At 41.8% G+C, this 22,687-nt stretch overlaps 1 protein-coding gene across 1 annotated transcript; it reads left to right on the top strand.

Annotated features, from left to right (window-relative positions):
• The first annotated feature begins 10,094 nt into the window (after positions 1-10,094).
• SOX11 (SRY-box transcription factor 11) lies at positions 10,095-13,436 on the top strand. The gene has a single exon (XM_079298685.1). The coding sequence runs from the start codon at positions 10,394-10,396 to the stop codon at positions 11,603-11,605; it is 1,212 nt and encodes a 403-aa protein (XP_079154811.1). The 5' UTR covers positions 10,095-10,393; the 3' UTR covers positions 11,606-13,436.
• The last annotated feature ends 9,251 nt before the right edge of the window (positions 13,437-22,687 follow it).

Raw genomic sequence — 22,687 nt, forward strand, 5'->3', positions numbered from 1 at the left:
AATGGTGACTATCTGACTTGGACTTGATGGCTTAAGAGTGTAGTCAGAACTGATTTTCCATCACAGCCACCAGAACTGACTAATGCTAATATTTTCCCAGGAAGAAAAGGTATTTGAAACAACTTTAACTATAGATTATTAGTTGAAGAAACCAATAAAGATCAATGTTGGTAAACTCCTATAACTGAGATTATACTGAGTAGGAGCTTCAGAGCCAGAACTTCAGTTGATCCAGAATCCTAGATTTAAATACAGAATTATTTTGTTTCTTGAGGGAAACAATATTTGCCATTCTGAAAGCCAGAAGGGCCCAGGTGGGAGAGAGGCAGATTCCAAGTGGGAGGTGAGGATGCTAAACTGTCTTCCAAAAGGAAACAAGAATCAGGTCCACATTTTCCAAGCTCAGTGCCCAGGGAAACTAGGAAGGCTTTTTCTATCTTGCAAGAAAACTCATACTTAGTAAAGTTTGACACTGAGTTTGTCTATATTTTTTCTGGCACAGCAATCTTGCTGGAAATAAAAACCTGCATACAATGAACACCAAATAATGGATTTTCAAACTAGCATTGAAATGAAAAAGATCTCTCTGGGTAAGACTGGTGTCTAGATAAAATGTAAATTCAATCTCTCTGTGAAGCACTTGTGAATAATCAGAAATGCATACAGTCACTAAAATACATTACCAGAATAACACAGAAATGGAATAAATGACAGTATTTTTTTTTCCTTCTGGAGAATAGAAGTAGATGGTTCTCCCAATTAATTATCTATTTCAAGAGAAAACTGTTCACTTACAAAAACCCCCATGCTTTCTTTTCACATATCTCATCCCTTGGGCTGGCTTTTGATCTTTACCCTGTCCCCAAATGGGAGCAGTTGAATGGTACAAGCTGTCTTTCCAAACGTGACTCCTCAGTTTTCTTATTCATTTAACCTCAGGACTGTGGTGAGGAGTCCACAGGACTCTAATGGGGAAAATTCCAGGGTTATTCCTGTCCTGCCAGGCTCATTGTGCAGCCTTAGATAAATTATTTTAGCACTAGTTCAGATCTTCCTTTCCTGCTTTGTTTTGTTTATCTGTAAATTGCCAAATGAAGAGCTTGGAGAGCACTCTGAGCTTCTGTGTAACTAGTTAGCAACCCATTTGTTTCTCTTGAAGTTTGGGAAGTGAAGGAGAAAGGAGATGCAAGGTATTGCAGGAAGGGTTAAAGAGAGCTCTGTTAATGTTATTCTCAAGAGACAGTACTCTTTACTGTGAATTTACCCTGCAAGGTGAGGCATACACTGGACTGCTTGCACCCAAGTGAAGGGCTTGGGCATGTACTCAGTATTTGGGGCCAGTCTGTGTGTAATAAATGGCTCTCTCTACACACTAATTAGCTGGCAGCGCAGATATTCATTCCCCTGGCTTACATAACCAGACCCTTCTAGGCAAAGCAGAAAACAGAAACCATGAAGAGGCTCCCTGGCTTTCTGGCTCCCTGTACCATCCTTTTCTGACCAGTACTGATGGTGCAGGGAGAACCCCAAAACTGCAGCTCCCTTCTATAAATTGCTGATAATTTCTTACCTCAGACTTCACATTGACACGAAATATCAACTGCTGTGCAAATAGCAAGCTCAATTAATTATTAATTTCTGGTTTATTATTGACTGACCACCTTGTCAAACAAACTGTACAATAACCTGTAATAAACTTTTTCTACTTGCTGCTCTTTCTTAAGAATTCCTATTACAGCAAAACTGAAAAAATAAGACCACTGATTTACAAAGATCATTAGTAACCATGTCTTGTAGGCAAGAACTGGATTCAGGCCATGCTGACACAAGACAATCAGTTTTCTATACTTGCAGGATGCTGTAATGAAATGCCTGATTTGATGAAGTTAGAGGCGTTATGATATTTTCATCATTGTGTAATAAAGCATCAGGAAACCTTCAAGCCTCTGATGTTATTGAATATCTTGGTGGTGTTCATATTAACAGTGCACAGTTTGTAATGTAAGGGAAGGAGGAGAGAGGGGGACAGACGGTTTGGGCTTTTGGTTTAAGGTGAGCAATCTTCCCCAAATTAATTTGTTCTCCATCCTTAAGTGATTGGTACAGCCAGGGTTTTGCATGCACCTCGAATCTCCTAGCATATCCATAAATAAGAAATAGTGGATAGAATAAGTAAATGTTTCTTATTTTCACTACAAAGCAGAGACTATTAGGGGGAACAATATGCTTGGATTTTTTCAGTTACCTGGTTTTGGTGAATATTTAGTAATATTCTTTTAGGAACTGAAAGAACACAAAGTGATTTTCATAGTAATTAGTAATGTGCTTTAATATGCATATACATTTCTAATAGATTAATAACCAAATGTATAACAATTTAATAAAAATAGAAAACTAAACCCAGTATTAACTGAAGTGCTACTTGCTCAGAGTCACACTCAACATATTTAATTCATTCCTGTGAATTCAGTGGGGCCTTGGGTAAAAATAAAATAAACAACATTTCTATGTGCCTTTATTGTTTAGCTACTGTAGAATTTCTTTTGACTGCTGATATTATTTATAACTAGGAGGTTTGTTTGTTTGTTTTTCATTTGGAAAAAAAATAGGCAATGAAACATTTGTCAAATTTATTTCTTTTTAAAACAATGGCAATAGAAAGATTTACATGGACATAACAAAACAAGGACATAAAGAGCTTTATAAAGAACTTCATACAACCTTTTTTCTCTAAATTTATATAACCAATAGGAATAATATGTGGTTTGTTTCTTTGTTCAATAATGAAGCTCTAATTTCCATTTCCACTCTACAGCTGTTGCATTTCTCTCACTTGTATTTTGCCTGCACAAGCCCAGGCTTGCAGGATTACCAGAACTCTCTGGAGGGAATAGTCAGGGCAGCCCAAAAAGCCCATCCCAGCTTCTCCAAGCTGAGCTCTGCCAAAGCTGGCAGAAGTGGCAGGGATGGGAGCACAGTCAGGGCACCTGGAGGATGCTGGCTCCATGCTCCAAGGGGCTCCTGCCTATGTTAAGAAGCTTCACAGCTCGGTGGGAAGGAGGTTCCCTGGTGCAGGCAGCACCCAGCACCGAGCTCAGGCACTGCAGGCACACATGCAGCACACCCAGGGAGAGCACAGCCCACCCCTCTAAGCTGGGCTTGCTGTAGGACTCCACGTTGACCTCAGAGGACAGCAAAGCCCTTGGATACACTCCATATTCTGATTAGGAAATGGCATGGGACTTAGGTGGTGTTTAGGGCAAGTAAAACTAAGCAAAACTCCTGCAGATTTTTGCAGAATCCCTCTCTCTGAGTCCTGTAAATGAAAATCTCTCAGGCAAATGCCTCAGAGTGGCTTTTCACTTACTCCATAATGGTGTATCCAAAGGGCAGTGATGAGCAGGTCCAAATCCAGTGAGCACATGGGACACGAGGCTTGTTAAGTGTCTTTCCTGCAGGAGGTCATGTTGCTGCCTCATTCATGACAGCAGACCAAAAAAACCTCCCTGTGTCCATTTTATAGGTTCCAATATTATTTGGCTGTCAGTGAGGGTTAGGAAAAGCTTAATGATAAACCTCTGTGTCCATGTCTATTCAACTGTGCACATGCTTTATATCTCTAATGGGTATATTGGTGTGATGCCTAATGAATTGTTACACATCTTTGTCACATCCTTGCTAAATTTCCACATTCTAAAGAGCCTGATGGATTAAAAAGGCTTCCTTCCCCTCTCCCACCTAAAATAGTAAGCAAGCCCATTACAAAAAAAAATATTATTATCATTCTACACTTTATGAAGAGAAGCTTTAAGCATATTGCATAAATTAAGTACATGATGTAATAAATCCTATATGAGTTGTAAATAGTCTGTAACTAAGCAGGTTAACTGGCACACAAGTGTGAAATATTACACGGTGAAACCTGTGTGCCCTAAGAGACTACCCTAGGGTACTGACAAATACTTCACAACATCAAATTACCCATATTAAGCAAACTGGCTCTGTAATTTAGCCAGAAAGGGTCTATAATTGGTTCAGGGTACAACAGTTTTTCCTAAGAGACCTGCTAAAACACTGTGGATTTCAATGTCTATAGGCCAGCAATAGAAACATATAGCATTATGAATAAACTCTGTCACTTTGAATTGTTCTGATTTTTGTCAAAGACTTCATATCAATCAAAATAAAACATGTTAAAAATAAGTGTTTTCCATTTAATTTTGTATAACTGGTGACTGAGTAATTAATATTGAGATGAAATTGTTTTAAATTCACACATTAAACTTACTTGCATCAATTTTTCAGTAGAGACAAGTAAACATTTCCATTTAAACAAGCCTAGAAATAATAATTTCTGGTACCAAATATCTGCAATATAATCTCTTATGGGATTCTCTCCATGTTTTTTCAAGTAGGATTTTCAGACACTTTTTATAAGAGACACATCTCTTCTAAATTGTTCTTCTGCCCTAAAGTGATTTGGTAAAAATGGCACTGTGAGCTCTGGATTCATTATCTCACTGATTTTTCTACCCAATGAGCTCAGTTTGCAAGTAAATTTCTAACTGCCAGCTGCACAAACTCAGCCTGAGTCCTGGATCCCTTCCATCTCATGCATCACCACCAGTAATAAATGTCCTGTATGCCAGAATCTTCCCTCCATGGCATCTGTGCAATCCCAGTGCCATCCGTGAATTTGCACAGGTGTTGCTGGGGGCAGACTTTCAAATCAATAGGGTTACACACAAGTGGTTGAGGAAATTATCTCCCAAACAAAACTACCAGTACTACAATGAACTGTGGGATGGAAAAGACCCTGCCTGACTCACAGAGCCAGGTTTTAATAACACAATCAATAAGAAAAACATTTATCTTGAAAACAAAAATCTGAGAGGGGTGCAGTGTACATGGAACATCCCAACACTATTTTAAGGCTGCTTCTTAGAGCATATTTTTGAATGTACATGAATTTTTAGTGTACATGTTGCACAAATAATATACTGGATTTTTTTTTTTAAATAAGATGCACTTTCCAATCAGGATATTACGAAAAATCAGCAAGTCATGTATATTGGTGTCTTAAAACATCTTGTTGTGTAAGATCAGTATGTTGGGGGCAAGAGGAAATGGCCCATCCATAGTGAGATAGCATTGTCATCCAACAATGCCTTAGGGGAGGGTGTTGAAGCAACAACATACTCCAGGATGCCAGACTTGGACTCACCACATAGCTGCAAGAATAGGGTTACTTTCTAAACCAGTTTTAAATCCTGGATTATTTCAACCCACGTTGATAATCACTTTGTCTCTAGATGTCTTTGCTGATCGTGTGTTTACAAACAGTAAGCAATGTTTCTAGGGCTACCTACAGGCAGCAGGCAGCTCAAAATCAGTACTTCTCTCACAGCTCTGTTTTGTAGCCAGAAGCAGAGTTGGGCACTGTTGGGACAATGAGTAAGTGGAATATTTAGGTCTGGCAGGAGATGATTTGAGCTGCTCCAGCCCCCAACAACAGCTTCTCTGGCCTCCAGCTGGACTCCTCCAGCAGCAGAGGGTCACACTGCTTGGGGAGATGCCACACCTTGTGCTGAGAAGCTAGAAATCCACCCTCAGACTGCCCTCACCAGAGTGGTATCTGATGCACAATATTACATTTTTTTGGCAAAAAAAATCAAGGCGTAATACATCCAGATACCTTTGTCTGCATTTGGTTTCAAACTGGATGTAAATTTTTTCTAGATTATGGTTAAACTAATTTATCCTCTCAAATGATTAGTCTTTTTCAGTTAAATGAGTCCACTTTACCTCTTCATTTGAAGTTTGTCATGACACCTGTCAGCTCTAGGAACCTTCATTTTCAAAATAAAGTCTTTATGTAAACCAGCCTTACCCAATCCAAGGGCATGGATACCATGCAGAAAAGAGAGGAGAGGTAGCAATGACAAGGAAGTTGGCTTTTTCATGTGCATTAGCAGCTTAAGATAAAAACACTAAGGAAGGGAAGATTTACCAAATCTTAAAAAGCACAGCCTGTGTGCCTTTTCACTACTTTACCGTGTGTTAGCCAACATGAAGTAAGCCCACAGCTTATTTTTTTCCTCATGAATGCAAGACTCAAGGAATTTATGTTTATTCCAGAGAAGATCTCTAGGAAATGTGTCTGTGCACTAACCTTGGATGTGACCTCTCCGTTCAGAATTCATCATATGCTTTCTATTAAGACAAAACCCTCTTGACACTGTAATTCTTTCTTCTTTCATTCTGAATCCACAGCTTGTGACTGAAACCACTTCCCACACCTTGCAGAAGGTGCGTAACTCCAGCTTTCCCACACATTCCCCAGGCAAAGTCATTTTGGGCTCCCCAGGCAAAAATCCGCAGCACAATTCAGGACAAGCAAGAAAAAATAGTCAAAAGAACACTGTACTCATAGTACTATTTATCACCAGAGTTAGCACAGTAAAAACCTTGGCATTTATTTTACTCAAATTTAACAGAGAGAGCAGGCACTGTAAGGAGAGGAAATATCCTCCACTTTCCTAAAACACAATTCCTTGAACAACGAACCTGTTTTTGCACATATTTAATTCCTGTTTGGTAATCAAAATCCTGAAAGGACTGCACAAGGTCAGTCTCTTAAAAACATCCCTCACCTTTCTAAGCACTGCTGGGGTAGATGCAGGCACACTGGGCCACATGCAAAGGGCTGATTTTCCCACATGAAGTGTTTCCTGCTGGCTTCAGGCCTTTGGAGGCACCTCACCAGCTTCTTGCCGAGGACACCTCAGTGCTTCCAGTGCCATTCTCATGCTTCAGGTCACTCAGAATAACTCACCCCCGAGCTGGAGTACTGGGAAACCCAGTGTAGATGCAGACCCACAAAAACAGACTCCATCCAAGGAGAAAAGCATTAAGCTCTTTAGTGAATCCTGTTTTACCTGTTTTTTTCTCACTTTCTGGGGTAGCCCAGCCTCCTATTGACCTAGTTAATGGGAAGATGATTATTCATTTGAATTTCAAAAGAACGAGTAGTGGGCTGTTAGTTCTAACTGCTGCACTCTAATAGGAATATACATGCACACATACAATTATTGAACTGCTTTTAGAACATAAAATTATTTAACAGTAATATCTACTTATCCATGTACCCGTTTAATCAGATTTCTAAAATCCTTAAGATTTTGTTTGTTTAGTAGAGTGTGGCTATTATTTGTCAGTCTGTTTTCAGCTTCATTATCTCCCTAGCATTACCCTTAAAATTCAACAAAAAAACAACCAAAACATAACATGGTCAAGCACAAGAAAATAGCAGTTTATACTTAATGCAGTTTATACTTAAAAGACCAGTTTTGAGGAAAAATTGAAATGTTGCCAAGACACTCAGAAAACGAGATTTAACAAAAAAATAAGAAAATGGGATTTATGAAAATTATGTGATACCCATAGTATTAATGCACATCTTCACAGGGACACACATGAAGGAGTGGAAATATCCCAGAAGCCTGGTGTAATGATAGTGGATTCAAATGACATCAAAGCTTTATTAAAAATGATCTCTCCTGATCTTATTCTGTTAAATGTCAGATCTGTCACCCTGGTGTATGGAGTTCCAACCTTATCAATACTGATTATATGGCTTCCACTGCAATTGAGTGAAAATTTTCCAAAGCAGTTTATGGCTTTTGTAAAATGATTTAAAAAAAAAAAAAAATAGCAGTACTTATTGAAAATTCACTGATTTGATTCCCTTTACAGGAAATAAAGATTCAGTTCTCATTTCATCAGCTTGAATTTTATGCAACATACATGACATAATGAAATCTCCCATAAATGCCAAAAACAAATTAAAACATTTTGACACTTTTCATTTCGCAAAATTACACCATTATTTCTATCTGAATTCAAAATTCATGTAAAAACTGCAGAATCTCTCATTAGGTATCTGAATACTGGTACTTACAGAAGGATACTAAGAAATAGGGTTAGGTGGGACATTGGTATTCTGCTGTCATCCCAGTAAAGGTCCCAGCAGCATCAAAGCTGCCTTCCCCCGAGGCAGTCAGGCACCTACACACTCCTGAGACTCCTGTACACATCACCACTACAAGAAACTTACTCTCAATTTTCATTAAATCGTGGTGACACAGAAGGCTCCACAGTGTGCCCAGTTTGAGCAAACCCTCGCTTTGAGCCGGATGGAGCAGGAAGTGCCAAACTCAGAGTGCTGGTGGAAGGAATGCCCAGCCCTGCCAACAGCCCTCCCCAGAGAGACCACAGCTGACCACAGCTGCGACAGGAACTCAGGCACTCCCTCCCAGAGGTACTGCATCCTCTTCTCATGTGGTTTCTCTAAATTTTAGAGTTTTATGACAGGTTGAGAAACCTGCCAGTCAAATTTTCCATTTTATCTCCTGTGTCTTGAAGGATAGACATTATTATTGAGCTAGATTCTACCACCAAGTGCAGTCAGAGAGAGAGAGAAGTGGCAACAAGCCTCAGAGCAGAAATCACAGTTGGGGGCAGTCCTGGAGAGGCACAGCACTATTTTTCAAAACCCATCTTTACAATGAAGCAACTGAACCTTCTTCAGCTATGCCCTTTTCCTTCCCATCTGTACACCCCACTGGGGTCAGGCAAGGGAAGTGACATAACACTTTGTATCTGCCTCAAATGTATCCTTCAAGCTCCACTTGACTCCTGACAAATGCAGCTGAGACCTGGCAGTCCTAACTTACCCACACAGCTAAAAGAGGTGTGTGACGTTTTGGGTTGGTTTTTTTTTTGTTTGTTTGTTTTTGTTCCTGTAACAGCACTAGTCACTGCAGTCCTATGATATCAGAGTCACGTCATCCAAACACAGTAATTTTACTGTAGTCTGGGATAATTGGAGGATGATGCACCAGGGGGGACCTACTGCTCCATTAGCACCAGTTCATAGGATGTGCTCTGGCAGAGGAGAGGCTATGCTCATTGCTCTCATTGCCATTATGCTCATACACAGCCAGCAACCATCACAAAACTTACTAAACTTTTTCTAATAACTGCAAACGGTAGCTGGAAAAGCACAAAAGAACCCACAAAACAGTATGTGAACTCATCTCCAGCACACATTTTGCAATTAAAATGACCACAGGTGCATAGCACACTGTCACCTTTGGATTTCAGAAAATAAAATCAAACATGGGATTGATTATCCAGATAGGTGGATCCGCTACAGCGTCCTGAATAACCTGATGCTTCTGAGAAAACAAACACACAAACAAACAAACATAAAGCAGTGTTTGATGCTTCCTGGCTATTTTCACGCTGTGAAATTTAGAGATGGGAAGGCGTCTTATCCTCTGCCTGCAGCACGCGGTAAGTGCCTCCAGGAGGGTGCGGATTCTCAGCACACAGCCGGGGGGACAGGGGCACCCCCCGTGCCCGGGCACCGCCGGCAGCAGCCCGGAGATGCCGAGGCACCGTCCGCATCCGCAGGGAGCCGGGAGCGCACCAGGCTCCACCTGCGCTCCCCCCGCCCCGCTCTCCACCGGCCAGACACCGAAAGAAGCGCTGGGAGGACAGGGAGCCGAGGGCCCGGAGCGCTCCTGCGGGGATGCGGGCGGAGGGAAGGAGGCCACGCGCGGAGCCCGCCGTGCCCGCGGCGATCCGCCCGCAGCCCGCGGCGGGGCGGGTCCGGTCCCGGCGGTGCCGCCGCAGGAGCCGAGGCGGCCGCGGAGCGCCAGCGCCCCCTGCCGTCCGCCCCGAGCCTCGGCGGCCTACCGAGGGAGCGAGACACGGGGGAGCCGCCGCCGCCCCGCCGCGTCCCGCTCCGAACCGCACCGCACCGCTACGCGCCCGGCGGCGGGGCGGGGCGCGGCGGGCGAAGCCCCTCAGGGCGGCACTGCCGACCCCCGGGCGGACAGACCGGCCGAGAGCCGGGCAGCGCCGGCGGCGCCTCCCGCCGCGGCCGCCCCCCGCACGGCGCGGGGGTGTGTCAGCGCGCGGAGCGGTGGGCGTGGCGGCGGGCGGCGCCGAGCGGCGCCATTGGCCGGCGGCGGCAGTGATGTCACCCATATCAGGCGCTGATAACGCGCGCGGCGCGGAGCCGGGAGTTTCGCAGGACGGGCAGCGCGCGCAGGGCGGGCGGCGGCGCGAGGCCGGGGACGGGCACAGCGCGCGCCCAGCGCACCAGCCCAGCCGCGCCCGACCCGGCCCGGCCCGGCCCAGCGCGGGGAGCGGGCGGCACCGCAGGCAGCGAACGGCGCCCGCCGGCCCGGCCCCGCCTCACCGCGCGGCGCTCCCAGCGGCTCGGCGCGGCTCGCAGCAGGGGCAAGGTGCGGCGCTGCGAGGGGGCGGCGGCGGAGCGGCTTTGTTGGCTCGGAGGGGAGCGGCGCCTCGGCGAGAGCCCACCATGGTGCAGCAGGCGGAGAGTACGGAGGCGGAGAGCAACCTGCCCCGGGAAGCGATGGACACCGAGGAGGGCGAGTTCATGGCTTGCAGCCCCGTCGCTTTAGACGAGAGCGACCCGGACTGGTGCAAAACGGCGTCGGGGCACATAAAGAGACCGATGAACGCCTTCATGGTGTGGTCCAAGATCGAGCGGAGAAAAATCATGGAGCAGTCCCCGGACATGCACAACGCGGAGATCTCCAAGCGCCTGGGCAAGCGGTGGAAAATGCTGAAGGACAGCGAGAAGATCCCTTTCATCCGGGAGGCGGAGAGGCTGCGGCTCAAGCACATGGCTGATTACCCCGACTACAAGTACCGTCCCAGGAAAAAGCCCAAAATGGACCCGTCGGCCAAGCCCAACGCCAGCCAAAGTCCCGAGAAAAACGCGCCCGCGAGCAGCGGCGGCAGCAAGAGCGCCAAGAGCTCCAGCAAGAAGTGCAGCAAGCTGAAAGCCTCCTCCGGCTCCTCGCCCCCCAAGCCGGGAGCCAAAGCCGCCCACCACGGGGACTACGCGGGAGACGAGTACGTCTTCGGCACCCTGAAAGTGAGCAGCAAGACGGTCAAGTGCGTCTTCATGGACGAGGAGGAGGAGGACGACGAGGACGAGGACGAGCTGCAGCTGCGGATCAAACAGGAGGCGGAGGAGGAGGACGAGGACGAGGAGCCGGGGCCGCAGCAGCTGCGGCGGTACAACGTGGCCAAAGTGCCGGCCAGCCCCACCTTGAGCTCCTCGGCGGAGTCCACCGAGGGGGCCAGCCTGTACGAGGAGGTGCGGGGCGGCGCCGCGGCGGCGGGCGGCGGCAGCAGACTCTACTACAGCTTCAAGAACATCACCAAGCAGGGCCCGCCGCCGCCGCAGCAGCCGCCCGGCCTCTCCCCGGCCTCCTCCCGCTCCATCTCCACCTCGTCGGCCGGCAGCGAGGAGGCGGACGACCTGCTCTTCGACCTCAGCCTCAACTTCTCCCAGCACGGCCACGCCGCCGCCGAGCTGGGGGCGGGCGCCGCCGGCGGCAACCTCTCCCTCTCGCTGGTGGACAAGGACCTGGACTCCTTCAGCGAGGGCAGCCTCGGCTCCCACTTCGAATTCCCCGACTACTGTACCCCGGAGCTGAGCGAGATGATCGCGGGCGACTGGCTGGAAGCGAACTTCTCCGACCTGGTGTTCACGTACTGAGCGGGGGCGGCGGCCAGGGCGGGCGGCGACAGCGGCGGAGCTGCAGCGGTGCGACGCCGGCGATGATGATAATGATTAAAAAAATAAGTCTTGTTTTCTTTAAAGAAAAAAAAAATCTCGAAGTTAGTTCCGAGCGCGGGAGTTGTGATTTTATTTTTTTTTAATTTTTATTTTTGTGTTTTTTAATTTTTATTATGTTTGGTGATCACAACAACAACAGCAAAGGCAAATGGGACTGGGGGAAAAATGATACAGAAGGCGCTGTTTGAAGCTTGTCGGTCTCTGATTGAAGTCTGGAAGATGGTCTGCGAAGAAGTCTTTTGGCAGCACAACTGTTACTCAAGGGGGTTTGTGGATTTTTATTTTTTTTTCCCGTGAGAGATCTTAATGAACTGTTATGATTTTTTTTTTTTTTTTTTTCCGAAAGGGACCATTGCAACTTTTTTTGGAGGGAGAAAACTGATGTCTTCTATGCATCCGATTCTTAACAAAGCTGCAGGGAGCTTGAAAAAATGCAGACTGTACAAACGCTTACAAATAACTGAACTGACTTAAGATCAGAGTTTACTTTTCAGATCAAATTGTTTATGGTTTTACAAATGTGATTTCTACTTGCCAACTTTTTTTTTTTTTTTGTAACTTGTTCCCTTATACCTCCTTGATTGAATACCAGACAGCCTAGACCTCAGTACAAAAAGGTATTGAAACATTTTTGATACATAACAGACCTCAGTCTTTTTTAAAAATTAATATATTTTCAGGCGTATTTTTGTACAGTGAAAAGGGAACATTCTTGCTGTGTTTTTTCAGTAAGACTTTTCAGGCACTTCTTCCCTTTTATTTTCTTTGTTTTTCTCTGTTTTTAGCATGCAAGTTTGTTGGTACGTTACGTCCTGGTTTTAAAAGGATTAAAATTTTAAAAAATAATCCTTGCATCTAAAGGCCTTGTGGTTTAAAGAAAAAAAGAAACAAACACTTTTTTTGTACAGCTATAGTTCAGATTTGTTCAATATTTGTAGGTAAAGATTTATTGAAAATGGTGATATAGACCTCAGAGCTGTTATCTTAGTTTAAAAGATTGTATATGTACTGTACTATAGTAGGATTTTATGTATCTCATACGCTGTGATATGTGGATGGGGCCCCAGATGGAAGGTATGAAACTGGATTCTCGATTTTAGCAAAAAAAAAAGAAAAAAAAGAAAAAAGGCACATAGTTTAAAAAGTTTCTCATGTTGTGCAATATAATCTAAAGTACAGACCATCTGCATATTTTGTAGCAAATGATGGCAAAAGCAGACTTGTGCACTGTCAACATCATAGCCTGTTTTTTTTTTTTTTTTTTTTTTTTAATGCTGAAAGTCTGTATCTTTACAATTTTAATAAATCAGCTGGAACTGATAGAAACTCGTATCGCAATTAGTGTCTGTAGCAGTAACGCTGGAGATGCCGTGTTGTCACCCTCGCCCGCGGAGGAGCGGTAGCTGTAGGCTGTTTGTTGTGCATGAGCGGAGCTAGGGGGGGAGGAGAGTCAGGACTGCTTCTTTTCCTTTTTTTTTTTTTCTTTTCCTCCTCACCGCTTTTTTCCCACCGGCTTTGCTCCGCGGGGTTTGCTCGCTGCGGGCTGCTCCGGGCGGTGGCAGGCTGATTCGCCCGGCTGTTTTGGGCTGTGTCTCCCCGCTCCGGGGCTGTCCCGGCTGTTTTGGGCTGTGTCTCCCCGCTCCGGGGCTGTCCCGGCTGTTTTGGGCTGTGTCTCCCCGCTCCGGGGCTGTCCCGGCTGTTTTGGGCTGTGTCTCCCCGCTCCGGGGCTGTCCCGGCTGTTTTGGGCTGTGTCTCCCCGCTCCGGGGCTGTGCCGGGGGTGCCGCTCTCGGGGCGGGGGGCGCGGCGGGGCCGCTGCCCGCTCCCAGCGCTGCCGGGGCGCTGCTCGCCCCTCGTCGTGCTCGCGGCCTTTTTCCTCCCCCTCTCCCGTGTCTGTCGGATACCCTGGGCCGGGCTCGAGGCGGAGATGCTGAGGGTAGCGGTGCCGCATCTCCGCCGCCCCGGCAGCGCTCGGCTCGCCGCGGTGGCCCCGGGCTCTCCCGAGAGCCGCCCGCCGCTCCGGGCAGCCAGGGCAGGGCAGGGAAGGGGGTACGAGCTTCAGCAGTAGGTAAGCAGACTTTGTCAGTGTGTGCGCTTTTTTTTTTTTTTTTTTTCTTTTTTTTTTTTTTTGGACTTTAGTAGCCATCGGATTTCAGTTGCGTGCTCTGAAATAGCTGCTGATGGCAATAAACAGACTCACGAGGTGGAAGTTTATTTCTCAAGAAGTTTACTTTTTTATCTGATAGGCATTGGTAAATTATTACTACTTTTTTTTTTTTCTCCGTTAATTAATGATCCAGCTGTTTACAGGGACAATTCACTGTGCTGGTGTTTTGGTGGCAACCACTGCTACAGGCTTTCAGACTTGCTGAAATGAAAATCCTGCATACGCATTTGTAAGGCATAATAAAACATAACATTAAAACCTGCATGCATGTTATGTTTAATCAAAGACAACTCTTAGGCATTTAAGTGGTGAGATATCTTACTTTAGGTTAGTTAAACTGGTAGTAAAATGATTAATATAATCTGATCTCTTTCTAATAATAATAAAACACTCATGATTCTAAATAAAAGTTGTTTGGCCTAAATCTTTGCTATCAGAAAAGAGATATAGCATATCTGGGAACTCAAATTTATGTCTTGCATTGTGATAATTCTTTATGAGAAACTGTGTTTTAAAACAAATTTAATTACAATATACAAGATATCCTTGGCAATGGATAGTCCTCAATAAAACAGAGTTTCTTGAATTTTCAGTTTTTGGTCTCGAATGATTAGTGTGTTCTCCATGTAATAACTTAGAAATCAGATTGAAAACAAATGACATTTATCTCTTCTAAGGCAAAAGACTGAAAGAAAATAGATACACTGAAGTGCTCTAGCCTAGCTATTCACTATCCTGCTATCAAAAATCCCGTTTTGGGCTAGGGTGATGGAGTAAGTTGATCAGGTTCTAAGTCTTAAAACTGAGCCAAAATTCTCTTAGTAATTCTTCAAGCTATCATGAGGGTAGGGTGACTTGTTCTTTCAGTCCCTTTCTTCTGATATGCATCCTTGTTTATTAAAGTGATAATAGGCAGTGTCATTAAACATTTGTACTTTACAGATGTTCAATGAGTTATGAATGATTATGGTCAAGTACAGGCTGCATTTAGTTTGCATTGTAATAATGTCTGTGTCTCAGCCTATGAAAGTTTTGACTTGCATATATTTTTGGAAGCTGTTTTTAAAATTACCATTTAAAATATTACTCAAGGATAGCTGATTTAAATCCAGTTAAAGAGCAGTCAGGCATTTTTTTAAAAGAGCAACAGGTCTACTTTAGTCAAAGAATATAATGCCCACTCAGAAGTATATATTTTCTTTCTTCTAAATGGGAATTATACTGACTATATCAGAGGAATATTTTGAGTGAAAGTATATGGTGCAGGGAAACATTTTTTTTTTTTGGCCAAACACTTGAGCTACTTTTATTTTAGAGTTTATTATTTCATATTGTTTAAGGAAAAATTAGGTAGTGCTCTGTTTAAGCCACTGCATATTTAAGGCTGAAGTTTGATGCTGTTGAATGCCTAAGCTCCTACTGATCTTAGTGAGAGTAAAAAACAATCTTCTACTCATGAAAAATAGCATCTGCTAAGCTACTCTTTTTACTTTGTCATTAATAATATTCATACCTTCTGTTTGTCTTTCCTTTGTTTTTGGTGTACATAGAAACCTTTGTTGACATGCTAGAGCAGTCCTGTTGCAGGCCTGGTGTCTCCCGTGGCCTTTCTCCCCCATTCCTTGCATTTGTCTCTGTTCAATTCTCCTCTACGTGTAATAGGGCTCAGTGATAGGAGGAAGAAAAGTGAGCTTTTCTATGCTGAAAGAGTTTCCTTACTAACACTGAGGATGTCAGCTCAATGTAAAACCTAATCAAACATGCTGATTCTTTCTACCTTTAAAGTGAGCATTTTTGGCAAACTTTTTTTGCCTTCTGATGTTTTTACTCTGTCTTTTCCCTTCCTTTTAAAAGAACTACAATTAAGAAATATTTTCTTTAAGTGCAGTCTTTTACAAATGTGGTAGAAAGGCTCATTCCAAGCGTCCTTTAAGTGCTACATGCTCTTTAGGCATTCACTGACATTCAGATGAAATTTCAAGTCTATTGAATGTGATTTGCATGCGTGCAGTATGGTCCTTCACTGCCTTTTTTGAGGAAAGTGCAACTCTGTTGTTACACCAGGGGAAAACTGGTGTGGGGTCAAAGTCAGGGCCATATAAGTTTTAGGTGTTCGATAATCAAAACAGTTCATGAATTCTGTTTTACATCTTCACAATTGTTGCCTAGTAAGGCCTTAAACCTGCTCTGGTTAAAAAAAAAAAAAAAAATTCTCATTGAGCATAATGGGAGTTTTTGCCTCAAGGGCTGCTGGCAGGATAGGTGTCTTAGCTCCTCCTAACCTCCATTTGTAAGAATGGCCAGGAAAAAATAAACAGCAGAAACTTAACACAATGAGTTGCCTTACATTTCCCCTACTATATACAGTTGTATTTCTTTGATCAATTTCCTTTCCCTCACTCACATCCAAGGCTGTGATTGTTTTTGTTTTTAATTTTTTTGCACACTACCTATACCAATTAACTGCCTAATTAGTTTTATCTTCTCTACATGGATGCAGTGAATTTGTAAGAGAATTTCACAAGCAAGTAGTTTTTTAGTGAGTTTAAAGTAAATAGAGTTTTAAAGACCTATTTTTATATTCAATATAAAGCACAAATGTGCAGAAAATGTAGAATGACTTACAAAAAGGGAAGCAAAAGTTCGTAATATTTCATGTATAAAAGTAATACCTTCTTTGGGGTGAGATTCTCTTAGAAAACCCAATACTTATGCCAGTGCAAAGATAGGAATATTTTAAAAACTCTTAGAAAAATTGTGATTGACAGCAATTTAAAAGGAATGACTTCTGTAGATACAAGGAAACCCCTAAAGCAATATGGATAAGAAGGGGTGAATGGTTTTCAATGATGAACAACAACCTGGAAGTGTGAGAATGGAGGTTTCAATCCTTATTAATTAATCAAATTTCTTCTTTTGTGGTTAGTTACATCTGGATTTTCTGTGAAGTGCAATCTTGCGGGATGAAAAAGTGCAAGGGTGCCAAAATTCTAAGACTTGTGAAAGTTCAGAAGCAGGTTTGATTTAGAATTATTGAATAATGATTTAGATTTTGGTAATTCACACTTCCAGTAAAATCAAGACATGGATTTACTGCTTGAAGAAATTTGATCAAGTAATAATGATTAATCCGGGAACTCCCATTGTCACAATTTGTTTTCGTTTCCATCGTCCTGCTTATCTCCAAAACCAACTTGCCTCAACTCCTGGCAAAGCCAGGGAGAAGAGTTATATGCCATTGTTAGTTCATTTACTATTTGTATCTGGTTTTGCTCTTGTACATATGTTGGCGTTTTGGAGTCTTTACATAAATGCTGTGATACTTTTTTTTCTTATTTCCTTTTATTTTTTGGTGGGCTGTTTTAAAATGGAGGCCTGTTTTCCAATGTGGGACTTTTGATGGTTACAACATTTCAATGATGTTGCATGATGGCCACAGGTGGGGGAAATTGAATGTTTTAGAGCAGTTTTTCAAGCATGACACTTTTAAAATATGTAATTTCAAAGACTTTTCAAGGCCACATGAAATTAGTTTTCATAGCCACTCCAGGTCTTGGGGGGAAAAGCTGAAAAGTACTTTTGTTTAGAAGTCTGAGTGATGGTGGGGGGGAAACCTTTTCTTGAGGTTTTTGCATGCCAGTGCACGGCCTATTGCTGTGAGAGAAGGAAGATGGTAAGGCTGCTTGAGGCAATGCACTGGAGGACAAAGTGTTTTCTAGCACTAGAAAAAGAAAATGCATGGCGAAGTTTTGTCTTCTAGTAGACTATATAGCATGCAGAGTTTAGTATGTGTCAAAACAGTGTATGACATTGCTGTATCAAAGTTGTAAAATTAAGCATTATTTATTGAAAACTATGTATTTTTTTTGTAAAAACCTGATCACCTAGAGGATTAATATCAGTGACTTGTGCTAGTGCTACAAACTTAACCAGCTTCTTTACTACAGTACTTGATATGCAGTGTTAATGCTCAGGGTTGAAACCAGTCCACTCCAATGTCTTTTTTTGCAAGAGTTTTTAAATAAAGGAACAACATAATGCAATTGTTCAAAAGACTCTAATAAAAATGTGTGATCAATCTTCCTATGTGGTTTTATGTGGATTTTTCTTTTTCTGGTGTTGCATTTGGTAAATGCAATTCAGCTATTGCAGTGAATCCACACCTCATTCTGTGGGCACCTAAAGCTGAAAGTTAATGGGAATGTTATATCTTTCAAAAAAAGCCTTGACAGGTAGTTATAGTCCAGGTAGTGTGTACTAAATGCTGTTCTGGGCACACCTGAGAGACACTGAAACACAGAATAAGTCAATTAGCTTCCTTCTTCTTTTCTGGTTAAGACTCTGGATTAAACAATGAAATATTTTATGACAAACACTTTTAACTTTGCTTTAAAGTTGACCATGAAAGAATGAAATAAAATGGATTACATGCCAGCAAACCCCATTTCTCTCTGTATCTTTTTCTACAAACAATTTACCATCTAAATGTATTTTGGCATAGAAAAAAATCATTCTGTATTAAGATTCTAGTTCTGAAAATGTTTTTATGAGAAACCTGTAATCAATTCTTGAAACTATAAAAAGGTGTTTTTAATGTGTTTATGTGGTGAAAGTTTGTTGTATATTAAATATTGTTTTATAGAAATGATGGAGTTATATTGTTACAAATTCAAAATTTGTAATTAATACAAGCCATCTATTGCAGAAATTAACCTTCTAGAGCTCCTGCCAGTAGGCATATTCCCATATCCCAGGAAATATACAAGACACATCTCTCAATTGTGTTTAATTTCTGTACTTCTGCAAGCTTACACAGGGTTGAAAATATCAAATGACCTTCCCTTCTGCTGGGGAGGGGGAGGGTTGTTGGTTACCCTTAATACCCAGGAAATAATAGAAAAATTCTAATCAACTTCAGCTGTAGCTGGTAGAAACATTTTCACCTAGGGAGAGTCAACTTACTAAGTGAAAAAGTTGCAGATAATTTTGTCTGACTGTTGAGCACAGCTTTTCCCATTTTTCCAGTTCTTTCCTTATCCCAACAGCTAGCTGAATAGCTCATTGCTTCAAAAAACAATTTTTGGATGACAAATGATTTCTGTTTAACTTATCAGACCTATTGAGAACGCTGAAAGCAATCTATATAATTTCAGGGGTCTGTTGTAGTAGTATATTTTTGTGTGAATGGAGATGTGTAACTGATGTGAAATAACAGTTTGAATGTGACATGTCATAGTAAACATAGGAAGTTTAAGATGATCATTGTAAATTAATTAAATAAAATCTTTATATGCAGCCACCATACCCCTATCCTTTCTGTACATATCAAACAAGTTTCAAAAGCACTTTTAAGGTATTTTTGGAGGTATTGCAACAATGTGCTGAGAGTATTCTATGATACTTTGTGGGTTTTTTTTGTTCAGGGGTTGGGAGGTGGAGGTTGTTTGTATAATTCCTATAGAGCTGGGGGTTTTTGTTGGGTTTTTTTTGTTTGTTTTGTTGGGGTTTTTTTTGTTTTTTTTTAATTAAAGTCCTATAACAGTTAATCAAAGACAAACTAGAAATCTTCTGGAAGAGACTAAGCTCACCTCCAAATGTGTCCAGCTGAAGTCTTCTCTTTGGTTCCTGCTGAGTGAGAACAGTTATTACTGCTTTGGAAAGTCAAGCTTCAGTTCTGTGTCAGGTCTTAATGCCAGAAGGAATTTCTGCATGACACTTTGGGAATTTTCCATATCTAGTGTTTGAAAGGATTCTTGGATTGGTAAAACTCAAGTTATCACATCTTAAAACTATCACTGTGGAGGTATTGTGCAGCCTGGGTGCTGGGTCCGTTTTTAATGGAAGATGGGATAGAAGCACATGTTTGGGGAAAAAAATACTTGACATTTCAGTTTGAATATTATATTCTTAAATTTGTGTGTTAGACCTAACCCTAGAAGAAATGTGTGAAAACATGGACTGTAGGTAACAGATCCATACAGATACCTACACACATTTGCACCATTATAGACTTAGCACAGGCACATATAATCTGGATTTTCATTAAAATTTCTTGCTGCCTGCACCCCACTAAATGGTTAAAATGTAATGTCCATTAAAATCTATAACTTTAAGTCCTTGAGAATTTAATGCCATTTTCATCTATTGGACTTAAAGTGTTGTCCCTGGAGTTTTATAAGTTTTAAGACAATCTTTTTATAGCCTATTAATATTTTGATAGAACAGTAAAAAATGCCCCAAACCCCCCCACCCAAATGTATAGCAAAACCAAACAAGCAAACCACTCTCAACAAATATCTCCATCTCCAGAAATAATTCCCATGACAGTCAGAGTAAAAGGATCTTGGTCCTTTCCCTTGAAATCCCACACTACATTTATTGGCATTACTCTGATTTTTGCATATCTATAATAAGTTTTTTCTACCACTCAGCAAATTTAATTTAAAGATGATTATCGTCTTCAAGTAAAATCAACTCACATATATGCTTTAAAATACAGTCATATTTTCTCAAAATAGGGTTAACAAATACTGAAATGTACAGGGAATGAAGCAGGATTCTTCTGCACACGAGAACAAGATAGTCCGAGAAAGGCATAGTGAAAAACTAAATCTAGATTTCAGTTTTAATTTTCCTGCTAAATTTGATACTGATGTGACATTTTGGCATTTCATGTGTACACCTAGGTTTTTTGGTTTTTTTCCTTTCTCTAAGGCACCAAATATACATAAATAAATATTCAACAAATTAATCTTGAGATTGCTTTCTCAAGTCAGTATTATGAGAACTTTGATTTTGCCAGTAAAGTAGCTTAGACTTGAGCCTAGCCTTTACTTGATCAAACTTCCTCTTGCATAATCTTATTGTAATAATATTCCCTAAATCTCTTTAAAGCCTGCTTTTCATTCACCTAATTTCCTTCACCTTATTCTTTGAGTTTTAGTGCTCATACTCTTCAGGAATCAGAAGCAAACTGCTCCTCTGACAGTAGCACTTGTTTTCAAGAGTAGAAAAAGGGTAACAAATTTGTGAGAAGTGCCCACCTCTTTTTGCCCTTGGAAACTTTGACTTCTACCTCTTTTCTGGGCTATGGGCAGCCATAACTTGAAAACAGTTTTCCTCAGCTATTTGTGGTCAATTGTGGGTTATCAAGGCCAATAGTGTTGCAAAAGATTCATTGAATTCAACTAGACTTTTGAAAACCACCTAGAGAAATTGCTAAAGATATCCATCCTCATTTGCCTGAAGTTGAAGTGAATTGCTCCACAAACAGAACATTGGAGTGTTAATGTATGTAAAAGGGAAAATAACAGCAAAAATACCATCACCACCTCCTCCAGATAATTGTCTGTTTGAAATGTGAATCCTGAAGTAGCTGTGATGACCTGAGATTTTTCCAGCCCCAAAGAGGAACTTTCTGTGAGTAGATATTTTTTTGTATATTTCCACTATATTAGTCAGTCAGATGTAAAATATCACATTTCCACAAATGTATTTTGCATTTGGAAGACAAGCAAAAATATATACAGAGTCACATACAAATGAAAAATATTTACAATAACGCTAAAGACATTTGAGCAACTATTGCAGTAGTTTTTCAAAAATATTTATCTTTGCTTTCCCTGTATCAATCTCTTGCACACATGTTCTCCCACTAGCTTTTTCCAGAGCATGTATCTTTTATTACATAGATGAACAGATATACTTATTGATAGGTATTACAGCAAATATTACTAAAGCTACTGTATCAGTCATGCAAAGTTAAGGAACAATGTAGGAAAAACTTCACTCAAATCCTTTTAAGAAGGATTGTGCTGGGTGAGGAGCTGCCTACAGCTTCACTGAAAAATGGGATGTTTGGTGTCCCCAGCATCCAGCTCAGGATTTCACATTAAATGCCTCTGTCCACTCAAGGGCTCAAGGAGTTAATAGTTTTATTCTAATGATATATCACAAACACTTTCCATTGATAGGTTATCCTGTAGGTAGAGTATGTGCTTGGGAAATAGAAAGCACCAGGAATAGATAGAAAGCCCATCTAGACTGAAAAATTAAAGCAGACTCAGCACATAGTCCAGGCACTAGAACTCAGCTGTCTGTATTGTTAAATTGCTAGAAGACAAAATCCCTGACATGGTTTTGGCTGGTGAATGCTAGCACTCTTCCAAAAAATCACTGGAACAATTTGGAAATTAACATGGGCCAAAGATCATTCCCAATAGGCAGTTTGGATTCAGACACTCTATTTTGGAAAGAGAGTTTAACAGCATAGATGTGGGCAGATCATGCCAGCTGGCTTCCGAGCCAGGGAACAGACCTTGGTTTAATTTACTACAGCTACAGGTTACAAACCCTGTTTCTGCAGGATTTTGACCATAAATCCCCTATAATTTTGGAAAATACCTAAAACTCAGTCTATGGAATAGTCCCAGAGAGAAGCTGTCACCACTGTGTATGATTGGAATGCAAAAATCCTGAGGTTAAAAGCAAGGCAAGAAGGAATTTGCCCTGAAACCTCTTCTGCTCTATTACTGACATGTACTACTTCTCATTATATACAGTGTCAGTTCTACAGCCATGGCATTCCTGTTCATATGGGTGCTCATTCTTAAGAGGGGAAGCAAAGAGTGGGACTATGGATGCAAATTCTTTAAAACTCAGGAATTTCTTAGAGAATTTCAGATAGGATGAGTGCTCCAGCTCATAAAAATGATAACAATTTACACTGTAGTGCCTTCACTCCCAAGAATCCAAAATCACTTTACAAATATTGTTGGCCAATTTTGTTCTTCCCTTGTAGTCAAAACACCTACTGAAATCAATTGTAAAATCACTT

Source organism: Erithacus rubecula (genome assembly GCF_903797595.1).
Source record: "Erithacus rubecula genome assembly, chromosome: 2".
Lineage (NCBI taxonomy): Eukaryota > Metazoa > Chordata > Aves > Passeriformes > Muscicapidae > Erithacus > Erithacus rubecula.

Bases quoted from the DNA above. Each gene is read 5' to 3' on its own strand.
- SOX11 (XM_079298685.1), top strand. From the start codon at position 10,394: ATGGTGCAGCAGGCGGAGAGTACGGAGGCGGAGAGCAACCTGCCCCGG.